The sequence below is a fragment of the Nicotiana sylvestris genome, chromosome 2, assembly GCF_000393655.2.
Source record: "Nicotiana sylvestris chromosome 2, ASM39365v2, whole genome shotgun sequence".
Lineage (NCBI taxonomy): Eukaryota > Viridiplantae > Streptophyta > Magnoliopsida > Solanales > Solanaceae > Nicotiana > Nicotiana sylvestris.
This window is the reverse complement of record NC_091058.1, coordinates 9,802,639-9,817,882: the sequence shown is the minus strand read 5'-3', so window position 1 is coordinate 9,817,882 and position 15,244 is coordinate 9,802,639. Positions and strand designations below refer to the sequence as shown.

Here is a 15,244-nt window from a genome sequence, read left to right as displayed (position 1 = left end):
TACTGCAGAGGCGGAACCAAGATTTAAAGTTATTGGGTTCGGGATTCTAGCATTTTTATGGGTTCTAAAGTAAGAATTTGTACCTATTTAATGAATTTCTTAAGACAAATACACAATTTATACTAAAGCTATTGGATTCGATTGAACCCGTTACCGAAGCTTTAGCTCCGCCCCCGAGTGTATATCAAGTTGCTTCGTAATTGAAATGTGTGTTGGTTCTGCCTTAGCACCAAATAGAACTGTAAGCGGTTGAGTAGTTATTTAGATAAAAAGAAATAAGGTACAGCAGAATGATGTGAATTTTCACTGAGTCAATCATAGAGTTGAAAATGGGAAAGAGAAAACGGAACAGTTGGGGTGTTGAATTGATTGAGCCAACACACTTAATTTAGCTATGGACATAAGACAATGAACATGAGATCAAAGAAAAAAGAAGAGAATCTACAATTTACACATGGTGTTTTTTCCTCACTTGTAAATTTCACACCACACTAGTCATTAATTAATTTGCTGTAACACACACATTAACATAAGGAATTATTAAATCAAAATCACTAGCTAATTTTTTTTAAAAAAAAAAACTAAATTAGAACATAGCCGAATCAGAGGGTGAAGAATTGTTAACTAAGTTAAAAATACTATTCCAGTAATTCTTGCTATCTTCACAATTCTCACTAGCGTTTCCGCCTTCGCCGCCGTTATCGGATTCCGTGCAGTTTTCCGATAAACCGCCGTCACCTGAATTACTACTAAGCAATAGATCTGTAAATGTTTCCACAAAATTGCGAGGGGAAATTTGGTCTGCATTTGATCTTAGAGATTCAGCTGTCCACGTATTGTCCATTGGCATAGTTAAATCTTGAAGTCCTGAAGTGAATGACACTGAATTTTCATTAATACCATCTTTATATTCAGGTAATTGTCCTGTTGATGAGTTTCCAAATCCTTTCCAATCTTCTTCACTTTCCTCGTTATTCATAATTCCGCCTTCGCTTGATCCTGAGGAATTTCCAACGAATTCAAATAAAACCGTAGAATTTCCTCCATTAATCCCTGGTGTAGAAATATGTGGCGCGTTTTGATCAAAATAACCTAGTGTAGACGTAGGAGACTCCTCCAGGTCTAGTCCAGTGACAGAAATAGTCGCACTGCCACTGGCCGTAATTTCATTCATTGGTTTGGTCCAAATACCATTCCACGCCTTGAGTACGTCCAAACATCGAGGAGGGCCCACAACTGGTTTGTTAAGAGGACTAGAAGGTGAAGTGGTAGTAAATTCTTGGGATGCAAATGTTGAATTTTGAAAACTATTGGACCTAAGTTTGGATTGTCTAACAAGTCTAGCTTCGGCTTCGAGCCGGGCACTTTCCCACTGAGCCATGTGGCTCAGGTTGGCTGCGTACTTAGACTGACCGTCATTGGACAAGAGGGTATCGTTCTTGGGCTTGTGGGTCACTGGGTCAATGCCCATTTTCACTAGCCGTTTCTTAAGATGCGTATTCCAATAATTCTTGATCTCATTATCAGTTCTTTTGGGCAAATGAGTTGCTATGGCCGACCACCTAGAACAAGACAATGGAAGAATATGTTACAATAATCAAACAAAAAACTTTGGTTTTATCGATGAATAGGGACATCGACTTATTTTGTCATTGGAAAAAGAAAGTGAAAGGAAATAATAGAAAATTCAAACGAGTTGATTTTAGCTATTTGAGACAAAAAGACAATTCCATTGTCCGATAGAAGAGTACAAGACCCTTCATATTTTTCAGTGTAACGCTGAAGAAAAATACAAAGTCAGGTGTATTGGAAAATAAACGTGCAATGGAATTTGTGCAGATCTGAATATTAAAATGTCAAAATTTTTACACCCGTTTGGCCATGAAATTTTTTTTCACTTTTTTTCGATATCAGTGTTTGGCCATAAAATTTTCAATTTTCATTTGAAGATGAATTTTGAAATTTTCCAAAAATTTGAAAAACTCCAAAAAATTATTTTTCAAAATTTTCACTCACATCACTCATAAAAATTTAAAAACAACCCAAAATTATATTCATGTCCAAATACAACTTTAATTTTCAAATATCATTTTCACTTTTAAAAAATATCACTATTTTCCGAAATTTTACAATTCTTATGTCCAAACTCCCACTAATGTCAGCAAAAGAAGACAAATCATGAAATGCAAAAGCAAATTTCCTTTCATGAATTAAGTACAAATTAATGAAGTGAAAAAGGGAAGAAATTTTGCCAATTTGGAGTACCTATTCCCTAAGAGAGCATGGAGTTGAATGATGGTTTGTTCTTCTTGTAAAGTGAATTTCCCTCTCTTGATATCAGGCCTTAAGTAATTAGTCCACCTGAGCCTGCAACTCTTTCCACATCTTTGAAGTCCTACAAAAAGATAAACATTCGTATTAAAGAATTTTTACACTATCAGTACAAGTACAAGAAAGCTGAAGATGGCGAGCGAGCGAGCGCACCAGCTTTAGCAGGTAATGCACGCCAGCTACCATGACCATGTTCTTCAATATAAGCCAAGAGTTTTTGATCTTCTTCAGGTGTCCAAGGTCCTTTTTTCAGACCAACTTTATCACAACATGGAGATCGACCCATTGGAGAAAAATGGCAGAAGAAATAGATGGGAGTAAATTTGAAGCTATTGTGATACTTTATATTATGTAAAATATGCTGCTGGTTCCACTAATGGAGATTGGACAGTGGTATAGTAGTAGCACTGAAATAAAAGAAGAGAGAGCTAATAAGGAGTAAATAAGGAGAGAGAGATTGGGAAAGAAAGAAAGAAAGGTCAGCGACAGGGACGGGATAAAGATATTAATTTCAGCACAGCACATCATATAGTATGAAATCATGTGCAATCTCCAAGTACCCTTTTAGGACTTTGCCTTTTCCCCCTTAGCTAACTTCTCCTTTTAAATTTTAATTCAATTTCAATTTTTTAATTTTATAAAACTTGCAAATAAGTTCTAGGTGGCTTTATTTTATTCACTTCTCAGAGTACTTCTTTTATCTTTTATTTATTATTTATTCAGTTTAATTTATATGTCTTACTTTCCTATTTAGTATGTTTAGAAAATGATTCCCCTTTTTATATTTAGTAGTGAGTTCTCTACGTTTTCGTTTCACTTTTATGATATCCCTTATAGAAATGTTATGACATGTTTAAACCAACAAGAATGAAATGATATCGCTTGTAGATAATGTACACTAATTTTTCTTCTATTGTTTATTCCTTTCGAATCGGAAATGCGGGCTACCGGTGGGATTGTATCACTATTAGAATAAGGAACTCTAGAATTTCCTACATGTTAACGATATAATATACACATCTTTAATCTAATGTCATAAAAATCAAATAATCTTATATTTCTAAAAGGTCGTGCCTAATGGAATTAAGACAACAACAACAAATTCACCCAGTAGTTTCTCACAAGTGGGGTCCGGGGAAGGTAAAATGTACGTAACCTTACCCCTACCCATAGAAGAGCAGAGAGGTTGTTTCCGATAGACCCTCGGCTAGAGAACAACTGAAAAGAAAAGGTAATTTCAACAAATATGAATAGCAGCAAGATGAAATAAGATTGAATCCAAGAATGCAGTCAAACTCTAGGTAGTGATAGCCATTTATGGATAAAAGATATCATACTAACACTAATGCTAGCGAATTGAGTAAGACAAAGAGAAATGCTCGACGACCTACGAACCTTCTACCCTAATCTTTGACCTTCACACCCTCTTGTCTAGGTTCATGTCCTTAGTCAGCTCCAATTGCGCTATGTCCCGCCTAATAACCTCTCCCCAAGACTTCTTAGGCCTACCTCTACCCCTCCTGCTACCTATTGATGATAACCGCTCGCACCTTCTAATTGAGGCTTCTATACTTCTCCTCTTAACATGCCCGAACCATCTCAACCTAGCCTCCCGCATTTTATCCTCCACAGGGGTCACTCTCATCTTTTCTCGAATAAATTCATTCTTAATCTTATCCAACTAGTATGCCCATACATCCACCTCAACATTCTCATCTTAGCTACTTTTAGCTTCTGGGTAAGAGGGTTCTTGACTGGCCAACACTCTGCTCCATACAACATAGTCGATCTAACTACAACCTTGTAGAACTTACCTTTAAGTTTCAGTGGCACATTCTTATCACACAAGACACTAGAAGAGAGCCTCCACTTCATCCATCCTACTCCGATACGATGCGTGACATCTCATCAATCTCCCTGTTACCTTGTATTATAGATCCAAGATACTTGAAACTACCTCTTTTGGGGATGATTCGCGCATCAATCCTCACCTCCATATCCCCTTCCTGGGTATTGTTACTGAACTTGCACTCCAAGTATTCGGTCTTGGCCCTGCTTAACTTGAAACCCTTAGACTCTAGGGTCTGCTTCCAAACCTCCAGCCTCTCGTTAACACCACTCCCCTCCCCTGTCTCGTCAATTAAAACTATGTCATCAGCAAATAACATACACCACGGCACCTCACCTTGAATGTGTCTCATCAATGCATCCATCGCCAAGGAAAATGGGAATGGACTAAGAGCTGATCCCTGGTGCAACACCATCATAACCAAAAAGTGTTCTGAGTCTCCTCCGATTGCCCTAACCCGAGTATTAGCTTCATCATACATGTCGTTAATTACCCTAATGTAGGATACTGGGACCCCTTTAGCCTCCAAGCATCGCCAGAGCATTTTTTTCGGGACTTTGTCACATGCTTTCTCTAAGTCAATAAACACCATGTGCAAGTCCTTCTTAATCTCCCTATACCTCTCCATCAATCTCCTCATAATATGAATGGCTTCCATAGTCAAACGCCCCGGCATGAAACCGAACTGGTTTTAAAAAATGGACACACTGTACTTACTTTTACTTCAACCACCCTCTCTCAAACTTTCATGGTATGGCTTAGCGGCTTAATCCCCTTATAATTATTGCAACTTTGGATATTACCCTTGCTTTTATACAGAGGAATCATCGTAATCCACCTCCATTCATCGGTAATCCTCTTCATCCTAAAAATGACGTTGAATAGCCTAGTGAGCCACTCTAAACCTACCCTACCCGCATTATTCCAAAATTCCATAGGAATTTCATCTGCCCCGGTAGCTCTAACCCTGTGCATCTTACGCATAGCTCCCTTGACCTCCTCTACTCTTATGCGCCTACAATACCCGAAATCCCTGCGCATTTCGGAGTGCTCCAAGTCACCCAGCACAATGTCTCTATCACCCTATTCGTTTAGGAGTTTATGGAAATATGTCTGCCATCTTCATCTAATCTGAGCCTTTTCCATCAAAACTCTACCTTCCACATCTTTGATTCACTTAACTTGATCCAGATCACATGCCTTCCTCTCTCTCACCTTGGCTAGTCTGTATAACTTTTTGTCCCCGCTTATGGCCCCAAGCTTTTTATAGAAATGCCCAAACGCTGCAGTCTTAGCCGTAGTAACCACTAACTTCACCTCCTTCTTAGCCCTCCTATACCCCTCCATGTTCATCCTCTTCGCCTCCTCATCCATGCTCTCTATAAGCTTCAAGTACGCCGCTTGCTTGGCTTCCAGTTTCTCTTGTACCTCCTCACTCCACCACCAATCACTTTTGTGGCCGCTAGAGAAACCCTTTGAGGCCCCTAACACTTCTCTCGCAACTACTCTAATACACTCCATTGTCGTGGTCCACAAACAGCTCGCGTCCCCGCTGCTCCTCCATGCTCCCATAGCCAACAACTTCCCTCCCCCCAATTCCTGCGCTTTGTCACTAGTTAAAGCTCTCCACCTGATCCTGGGTTGACCATACATGGCCCTTTTTCTCCTCTTCCTCACGATCTCTAAGTCCATCACTAATAATCTATGCTGAGTCGTGAGGTTCTCGCTTGGGATAACCTTGCAATTCATACACAAACTCCTATCGCTTTTCCGGAGGAGTAGATAATCAATTTGAGTCTTGGCCAACGAACTCCGGAATGTAACCAAGTGCTCCTCGCTTTTCGGGAAACACAAGTTGACAATCACCAAATCAAAGGCTTTAGCACAGTCCAACAACGAAGTACCTCCTCTGTTCCTAATGCCAAAGCCAAAGCTGCCATGCATGCCATCATACCCCCCAGATGTCGCCCCAATGTGACCATTGAAGTCCCCTCCTATGAATAACTTCTCGGTGAGCGGAATGCCACGTACCAACCCGTCAAATTCTTCTCAGAAGCGCCTCTTAATCTCTTCGTCCAAACCCAATTGAGGCATGTAAGCACTAATCACATTTAAAGTAGACTCTCCCACAACCAGCTTAATAGCCATCAACCTGTCGTTCACCCTCCTAACTTCTACCACTAGCTCCATATGATCCCTGTCAACCAAGATACTTATCTTATTCTTACTCCTCTTGCGTCCTGAGACCCACAATTTAAACGCACAATGGAATTAAGACACATAAAATAAAAGGGGGAGAGTATAGTCTTTCCTTTAAAGTAACTGTTAGGATCTTTTTTCATTTACATCTCGAACTTCATTTCATGTTTTTGACAATAAGCTTGACACTTGCAGGAACACTTTTTATTAACAAACAAAAAGGACCTCAGAGCCTCAACAACGTGCTAAATAGGTAATGGTCATTTATATACTATACTCTTGCCTAATGTTAGCCTGACAAACAACATTAGCCAATGTTAGTCCATGATACTCTCCCTCTTCTATTTTAAAGTTGACAATATTTGATTGAACATATCATTGTAGATTTAAAAAGCATCACATCAATTTAAATTTGACTAGTTAAATAAGTTTTAGTTCATAAAACTTGTGAACGTATATAAAATAATAGCACGGGAGTAAAACACAAAAAGAAATAGAACTCAACTAGGAGAACGTTGTTAAATATCTTGGAATAATTAAAATATAAAATTATAAAATATATTAACTAAATTTTCTTACAGGAATTAAAAAATCTCATGTGCATATGACAATATTGTGTGATTAAGTGATTACACGATTGGAGAATGAAAATATGATTCAAATATTGTACTTTAATTTAACCTATTCAAATAATTTCTCTAGTCCCAAATACTAGTCAAATATTAGACAATTTAAAAAATAAGTAGTATTTAACTTGTTATTTCTCAATTTAACTTATTGCTCTGAGAAGTAAAGCGTTAATTAAGTGGAAATTTTACACAAATATTATGATTAAAATTATAAAATAAAAATCTTAAAAGACATATAATATAGACCAAATGAAGTACCTTAAACTTCTTATTTTGGATGCTTTAATAAAAAGAAATTCAATTATGTGAAGGTATAGGCAGGGGCGTATCTAGGGGGGTTCCATGGGGCACGTGAACCCATACTCCCCGCCCTAGATCATGTATAGTAATGCTATATTTTTTTCAAAAATATTTAAATATATATATGTGCACTCATGCTCAAAATATTATAAGATTGTGACTGATGGTTATTGGGTGTACCTCTCTAGGTGAGGCTGTGAGTTAAAATCTTATGTCAATCTTGTTGTGTTTTCCTTCTTTTTTTTTTTTATAGAAGTAGACGTCCATGGGAGATGGGCGTGTCTGGTGTTATTTTTTGCGTATTAATTAAGTACCTTTTCTTTTTATTTCTTTTTTTTTTTGTCTGGTTTATTCTTTCAAAATTTTCACACATTGAAATTCCTATTCTTCTTTTCGCTATAAAATCTTATATGATTAAACAAAATGTGTATATTAAAACTAGTAGCAGTGTATGATGTAGTATATAGTCAATGGATTTAACTGATCTCAATATTTTCAACATGGAAAATAGATATAGATGTAAGAAAACTATTATTTTTTTTAAAATAATAATTTTGAACTTATAATTCTAAAAGTGCAATAAGTACGCAATCGTAAGAACTAAAGGTTGAACTCGTAAAATTTATATTTTGAATTCACCTCTTCTTATTTCTTAACTAGTATTTACACCCGCACGGATGCACGGACACTAATCATGTTAATTATTTAAGTTATTTGGATTATATGTAAATAATCTTACAATTTAAACTTTCTCGGTAAATATAGATAATCATTGAATATTAATAAAAAACATTACATGAAAAAAATTAACCATTTCTTCTATTTTTCTTTTTCGATACAATTCTCGCCGATGTCATTGGATCCTAAAAATAATCATGAAACGAAATAATAACTTATGATTATGGCAAAACAATCAAATGTTGAGACTATGAATGACTCTTTGGATACGACTTGACTCTTTTACTACTACTTGAACTCTTATTTGGTGTGTCGATATCTCTTAAAAAAATATTTCTTTTTTAAAATTTTAGTTTCTAAAATTTTATTTTTCAATAATAATTATTTTTATAATAATGTCAGTTAAAATATTATCCTTAATTCAAAGTTCATTTTAGTTGGCTATCTAAAAATTTAAAAAATTTAGCCAGTGAATTTATTTTTCAGTATGACCCCATTTTGATATTTGACATTAACCATGTTAAATAACTAAGTTATTTGATTTATATGTAAATAACCTTAAAGTTTGTGTACTTGAGTTAAAAAAAGATATTTGAAATCGATGAGATTAGCTTTCAAATTTTTTATACTCAACAAAGATGAACCACCAACTAGAAATTTGTTGTCATCTCTTATTTCTAGTTTTTAGATCTTTCATACATTTTTTTTAATATTTTTTCTTTTATCTTGTTTTTTATATCATTCTTTCTTTTGTTACAAAAAATTAATTTATTTCACTATAAAATGACGAGTTTTAATAAAAATTGTCTACATAAGAATTTTATTTATATTTGTAGTCTTTGGTTGAAATTCTTTTATATTTTTCTTCTGGCTTTGTTTAATCTGCCTAAATAGGTGTTCACCCAACTACTTAAATTAAACAATTGAAGGATGTGTAATTTTTATACAATCCATATATAATATATGTATAATTGTGTGTTGTCGGCATATCATCTACTTATATTAGCTATAAAAAGTAAACAATAAATTTGGCTGGATATTTATGTAAATATTCCATAATATTTTGATTTTTTGAGTTTATCCATGATACGAATTCTATTATAATAATTTTAAAAAATCTCTACTAATGTTGAAAAATATCTATATTCTTATTATCTTTAAAGTAGAAAAAAGTAAAGAGTTTTTTCGAAATAATTTGTTTACATTTTTAAAAAAATATTTCACATCATACCAATTTTTTTTATAAAATATATTTTTTGTTACACTTGAAAATCGCTATAGAAACTATCAATTAGAAACCAATATCTCTCTTGTTGAGTTCGAGAAAAAAAACCTTTCACATAATCTAATGATTCAAAACTAATATTCTTCAACGAAAAAATATTATACCTGTTATAAAATAAAAGTAATGCATTAAAATGTAAATAAGAAGAGATACAAAAAAGGGAGAAGTGTTTTCTTCTTTCACTTTGGTGTCTTTCCATTGCAACTACATAGCCTTTTATAAGCATAAAAAGTAAAAATTATGGACATAAAGTAGGAGATTTAATCTTTAAGCTATTCACAACATGAGCATCAAATGTAGCATCCAATGTACAAACTATGCTATTCACAACATGGACATCCAATGTAGAATCCAATGTACAAACTATTTATAACACTCCCCCTTGGATGTCCATATAAGATAATGTGCCTCATTAAGAACTTACAAAAAAAAAATATTGGGATGTACATAGTTATTTATAATATGCATTGTTTCCTGCCTCATTAAAAACCTTACCAGGAAAACCCAGTGGGACAAAACCTTGGTTAAGGAAAAGAGTGCAGCGTGTAGTTACTCCCCCTGATGAAAAATCACTTAATGTCTCGAAAACGACGCATTCCAATCTTATCTATCAGTTTTTCAAATATTGAGGTTGGTAATGCCTTAGTGAACAGATCAGCCAAATTATCACTTAAACGAACTTGTTGTACATCTATTTCACCATTCTTCTGAAGATCATGAGTGAAAACGAATTTCGGTGAAATGTGTTTTGTTCTATCTTCTTTGATATATCCTTCTTTCAATTGAGCTATGCATGCAACATTGTCTTCATACAATATTGTTGGAATATTCTCTTTCGAAGAAAGACCACATGTTTGCTGAATGTGTTGAGTTATTGATCTTAACCAAGGGCATTCTCGACTTGCTTCGTGAATAGCTATTATCTCTGCATGATTTGAAGAAGTAGCAACCATAGTTTGTTTTGTCGAACGCCATGATATGGTTGTACCTCCACTTGTAAATAAATAGCCTGTCTGAGATCGACTTTTGTATGGATCAGACAAATATCCTGCATCTGCATAACCAATCAATGATGGCTTGACTTCATTTGAATAAAATAAACTCATATCAATGGTCCCTTGGAGGTATCTGAATATATGTTTAATACCATTCCAGTGTCTTTGTATTGGCGAAGAACTAAATCTTGCCAATAAGCTTACTGAGAAAGCTATATATGGTCGAAAATTATTGGCAAGATACATTAATGCCCCAATTGCACTAAGATATGGTACTTCGGTACCAAGAAGCCCTTCATCATTTTCATGAGGTCAGAATGGATCTTTCTTTATATCAAGTGATCTCACAACCATCGGGGTACTCAATGGATGTGCTTTATCCATATAGAATCGCTTTAAAATCTTTTCGGTGTATGTTGATTGATGGACAAATATTTCATCTTTCATATACTCAATTTCTAGACCAAGACAAAATTTTGTCTTTCCAAGATCTTTCATTTCAAATTCTTTCTTCAAACAGTCTACCGTTTTTGGAAGCTCCCTAGGAGTTTCAATGATATTTAAATCATCAACATACACGGTGATTATAACAAATTCAGATCCAGATCTTTTTATAAAGACACAAGGACAAATTGGATCATTCTTGTACCCTTCTTTCAACAGGTATTCACTCAGGCAATTGTACCACATACGACCTGATTGTTTCAATCCGTATAAAGATTTCTGAAGCTTTATTGAACAAGTTTCTCGAAAACTTTTATATGCTTCTGGCACTTTAAATCCCTCAGGTACTTTCATAAAAATTTCGTTGTCTAATGATCCATACAAATAGGCTGTAACAACATCCATTAGATGCATATCAAGTTTTTCTTGCACTGCCATATTTATGAGATACCTGAAGGTGATAGCATCCACTACAGGAGAATATGTCTCCATATAATCAATTCCAGGCCTTTGGGAAAACCCTTGTGCCACAAGTCGCGCTTTATATCTAACGACTTCATTTTTATCATTTTGTTTTCGCACAAAAACCCATTTATACCCTACTGGCTTTATGCCTTCAGGTGTTCGAACTATGAGTCCGAAGACTTCATGTTTTCCAAGTAAAGTTAACTCTGCATGGATAGCGTCTTTCCATTTTGCCCAATCATTTCTCGGTCTACATTCATTGACAGTGGTTCAAGATCCTCATCTTGTTGCATTATTTCAACAAGCAACATTATAAGCAAAAATGTTATCGATAACAATATTATTTCGGTTCCATCTTTTCCCGGTTGAGACATAACTTATTGTTATCTCTTCATTTTCAGTATTTTCAGGTACCTGGACCTTTCCTAAGGTCTTATCATTTGTTACGTCTTGGGGCTCTTCTTGAGCCACTACCTCTATGTTATGTTCACTTTGATCACTTGCTCCTTTTCTTCTTCGAGGATTTTTATCTTTAGAACCGATTGGTCTACCACGTTTCAAGCATGGCTTAGACTCATTTGCTTTAATTAATTGTCCTGTCGGGATATCAACTCGAATTGGAGCATTAGCAACTGGAATATGTGACTTAGTCACCCTTGGTAGGTCAGTGAATGCATCTGACAATTGATTTGCAATATTTTGTAAATGAATAATCTTTTGAACCTCTTGTTCACATTGATTTGTTCGAGGATCTAAATGAGACAGTGATAATGCATTCCAATCTATCTTCTTTTTCAGCTGCTTGTTTTCTCCACCTAATGTTGGATATACTGATTCATCAAAATGGCAATCAGAAAATCTTGCCGTAAATAAATCTCCAATCATCGGCTCTAGATATTTTATAATAGAAGGAGATTCATATCCAACATAAATCCCCAACCTTCTTTGAGGACCCATTTTTGTGCATTATGGTGGAGCAATTGGAACATATATTGCACAACCAAAGATCCTAAGATGGGAAATATTTGGCTCCTGACCAAAAGCCAATTGCAATGGGGAGACTTTATGATAACTTGTGGGCCTTATCCGCACAAGTGCTGCTGCGTGCAAAATAGCATGACCCCATACTGAAATGGGAAGTTTTGTTCTCATAAGCATTGGTCTAGCAATTAATTGGAGGCGTTTGATCAATGATTCTGCTAGACCATTTTGTGTATGAACATGAGCAACCGGATGCTCAATTGTTATCCCAGTTGAAATACAATAATCATTAAAGGCTTGGGATGTAAACTCACCAGCATTATCAAGACGGATTGTCTTAATTGCATAATCTGGAAATTGTGCTCTTAGCTTTATTATTTGAGCCAACAATCTCGCAAATGCCATATTGCGAGTTGATAGTAAGCACACATGTGACCATCTTGTAGATGCATCTACCAAAATTATATAATATTTAAATGGTCCACATGGAGGGTGAATGGTCCCACATATATCACCCTGTATACGTTCCAGAAATGCAGGGGATTCCATCCTAACTTTAATAGTTGATGGTCTAATAATTAATTTTCCTTGAGAACATGCAGCACAAGAGAATTCCTTAAATTGAAGAATCTTCTGATTCTTCATTGCATGTCCATGTGAATTCTCAATTATTTTACGCATCATATTAGAACCAGGATGGCCCAACCGGTCATGCCAAATAATAAAATTATCTTGATTAGTAAACTTCTCGTTTACTATGGCATGTGTTTCAATCCTGCTAATACTTGTGTAGTATAAGCCGGAGGAAAGAGCAGGTAACATTTCAAGCACATATTTCTTACCGGACATTATTGTAGTAATATAAAGATATTCAATCTTTTCATCATTTGTAGTCTCAATATGATAGCCATTTTGGCGAATATCTTTGAAACTTAATAAGTTTCTTTGAGATTTACTACAATATAGTGCTTCATCAATAGCCAAATTTGTTCCTCCTGGTAGTAATAAATTGGCTCTTCCAGAACCTTCAATTAATCTTGTACTACCGGATATTGTATTAACATTCGCTTCTTTCATTACCAAATAAGAGAAATATCTCTTATCTTTTAAAATAGTGTGTGTTGTAGCACTATCCAGAAGACATATATCATCTTTATTAATCTTGAGTCCAACTGAAAACTGGGAAATTTTCATATTCTTCATAAAAAAAACAAATAATACATAATAAGAAATATGAAAGACAAGCGGAAAAAAAACATTAAGAAATACATTAGGAATGTAGAAACTAGCAACACATGATGCATTAGGAAAATACACTCAAGAAAAATAAACTAGTTGCAAACATAAAAATAACAACTTTTATAGCTTCATTCCCCAGTAAGATGATTAGTTCTTCAGTCAATATCCTCAAAGAAGTCTCCAACTTCTAAATGAGTAATATTTGTTAGGCCTTCAAAATCATCATCTTTATATGCAAGATGTGCCTTAGAATCATATTTATTTGAGGGACCTGCTTCATCATCATTATTTTGAAAGGTCAAGTATGCCTCCACATTATTTTCTTTTTTCTTGAGAGAGGCTTGATAAAGTTTGACAAAATGTTCAGGCGTACGACAAATGCGTGCCCAATGACCTCTCATACCACATCGGTGACACATACTAGCTTTACCTTTTGAATGATTAATTTGAGAACCCTTATTGTTCTCCAATTTATTTTCACCATAATGACGATAATTGTTTCGCCCTCTGCCACGTCCACGTTTACGACCATGTCCACGACCACGGTAATTATTTTGTTTTCTTTCAAACTTATCATATGTTGCTACAACATTCACTTCCGGAAATGGAGCTGACACGGTGGGACGAACTTCATGATTTTTTATTAATAGAGTATTATTCTGCTCAGCCACAAGTAGGCATATGATTAAATCAGAATATTTCTTAAAACCTTTTTCACGGTACTGTTGTTGTAGCACCACATTTGAAGCGTGCAAAGTAGAAAATATTTTTTCCAATAAGTCCTCATCTGTGATAGTGTCTCCATATAATTTTAATAGAGAAATACTTTAAAGATAGCAGAATTATACTCACTTACGGTTTTAAAGTCTTGCAACCTTAAATGTATCCACTCATACCGAGCTTTCGGTAATACCGTAAGTTTTAAGTGGTCATATCGATCCTTCAAATTAATACATAATTCAAGTGGATCTTTTACGGTTAAATATTCAGTTTTTAACCCTTCATATAGATGATGACGAAGGAAAATCATGGCCTTCGCTTTATCCTGATTTGATACTTCATTTCCTTGTATAATAGTATTTTCAAGACCTTTAGCGTCAAGGTGAATTTCAGCATCAAGAACCCATGATAAATAGTTCCTTTCGGTGATGTCAAGTGCCACAAATTCAAGTTTTGATAAATTTGACATAGTGAAAATTATCATAAAAGATGAATAAGTTAGAGAAATAATTATAATAATAAACAATTAATGAAAACAAAACGATTAAGGTAAAAGAAATGAAAATAGAGCTATATCATGTTAACAATCTACTATTTCATTTTATTCTTGCCATAAAGTAGAAATTACATACTTGTTTCATTTCACTTTATATTATTGATATATATGTGTTAATAGAATTGAACGTGACTAACATTATTTATATGTTCCAATAAATATAAAGTAATTAAAAAATTATTGCTTGTCAATTCATTTCTCACAGTTCTTCAAAATGCCTTAAAGATATGTTTTGATCCAGGGAGTCCATGACATTAGTGCATAGCTAGTTTGATGACTTTGAGGTCCTCTAAGAGTTGAGCACGGAAGGAAATAGTTATTTAATCACTGCAATGTACTTAAACTATTTAAGATGCCCAAGCGCACAAGTATTCTGCAAACAGTGAGCATATGATATGTACTGCCATAAATAAGATGATTATAATGATACATACCTTAATAAAATATGGCTCAACTTAGCGGGAGTTAAGAATAAAATTAGAGTTTCGTGTTGATAACGTGTTATAAAATAAAAGTAATGCAGTAAAATGTAAATAAGAAGAGATAGAAAGAAGGGAGAAGTGTTTTGTTCTT

The 15,244-nt window shown here is 34.7% G+C and overlaps 2 protein-coding genes across 2 annotated transcripts; both read right to left on the bottom strand.

The window, feature by feature from the left end:
• Nucleotides 1-291: 291 nt before the first annotated feature.
• On the bottom strand, nt 292-2,745 carry LOC104239202 (transcription factor MYB106). The gene is made up of 3 exons (XM_009793773.2): nt 2,485-2,745; nt 2,266-2,395; nt 292-1,562 (listed from the first exon to the last, which is right to left on the bottom strand). Exons 1-3 carry the CDS (start codon nt 2,615-2,617, stop codon nt 587-589), a joined length of 1,239 nt encoding a protein of 412 aa, XP_009792075.1. The 5' UTR covers nt 2,618-2,745; the 3' UTR covers nt 292-586.
• A 2,608-nt stretch (nt 2,746-5,353) lies between these two features.
• Nucleotides 5,354-6,124, bottom strand: LOC104239203 (uncharacterized). Its single transcript, XM_009793774.2, has one exon. The coding sequence runs from the start codon at nt 6,122-6,124 to the stop codon at nt 5,354-5,356; it is 771 nt and encodes a 256-aa protein (XP_009792076.2).
• Nucleotides 6,125-15,244: the final 9,120 nt, after the last annotated feature.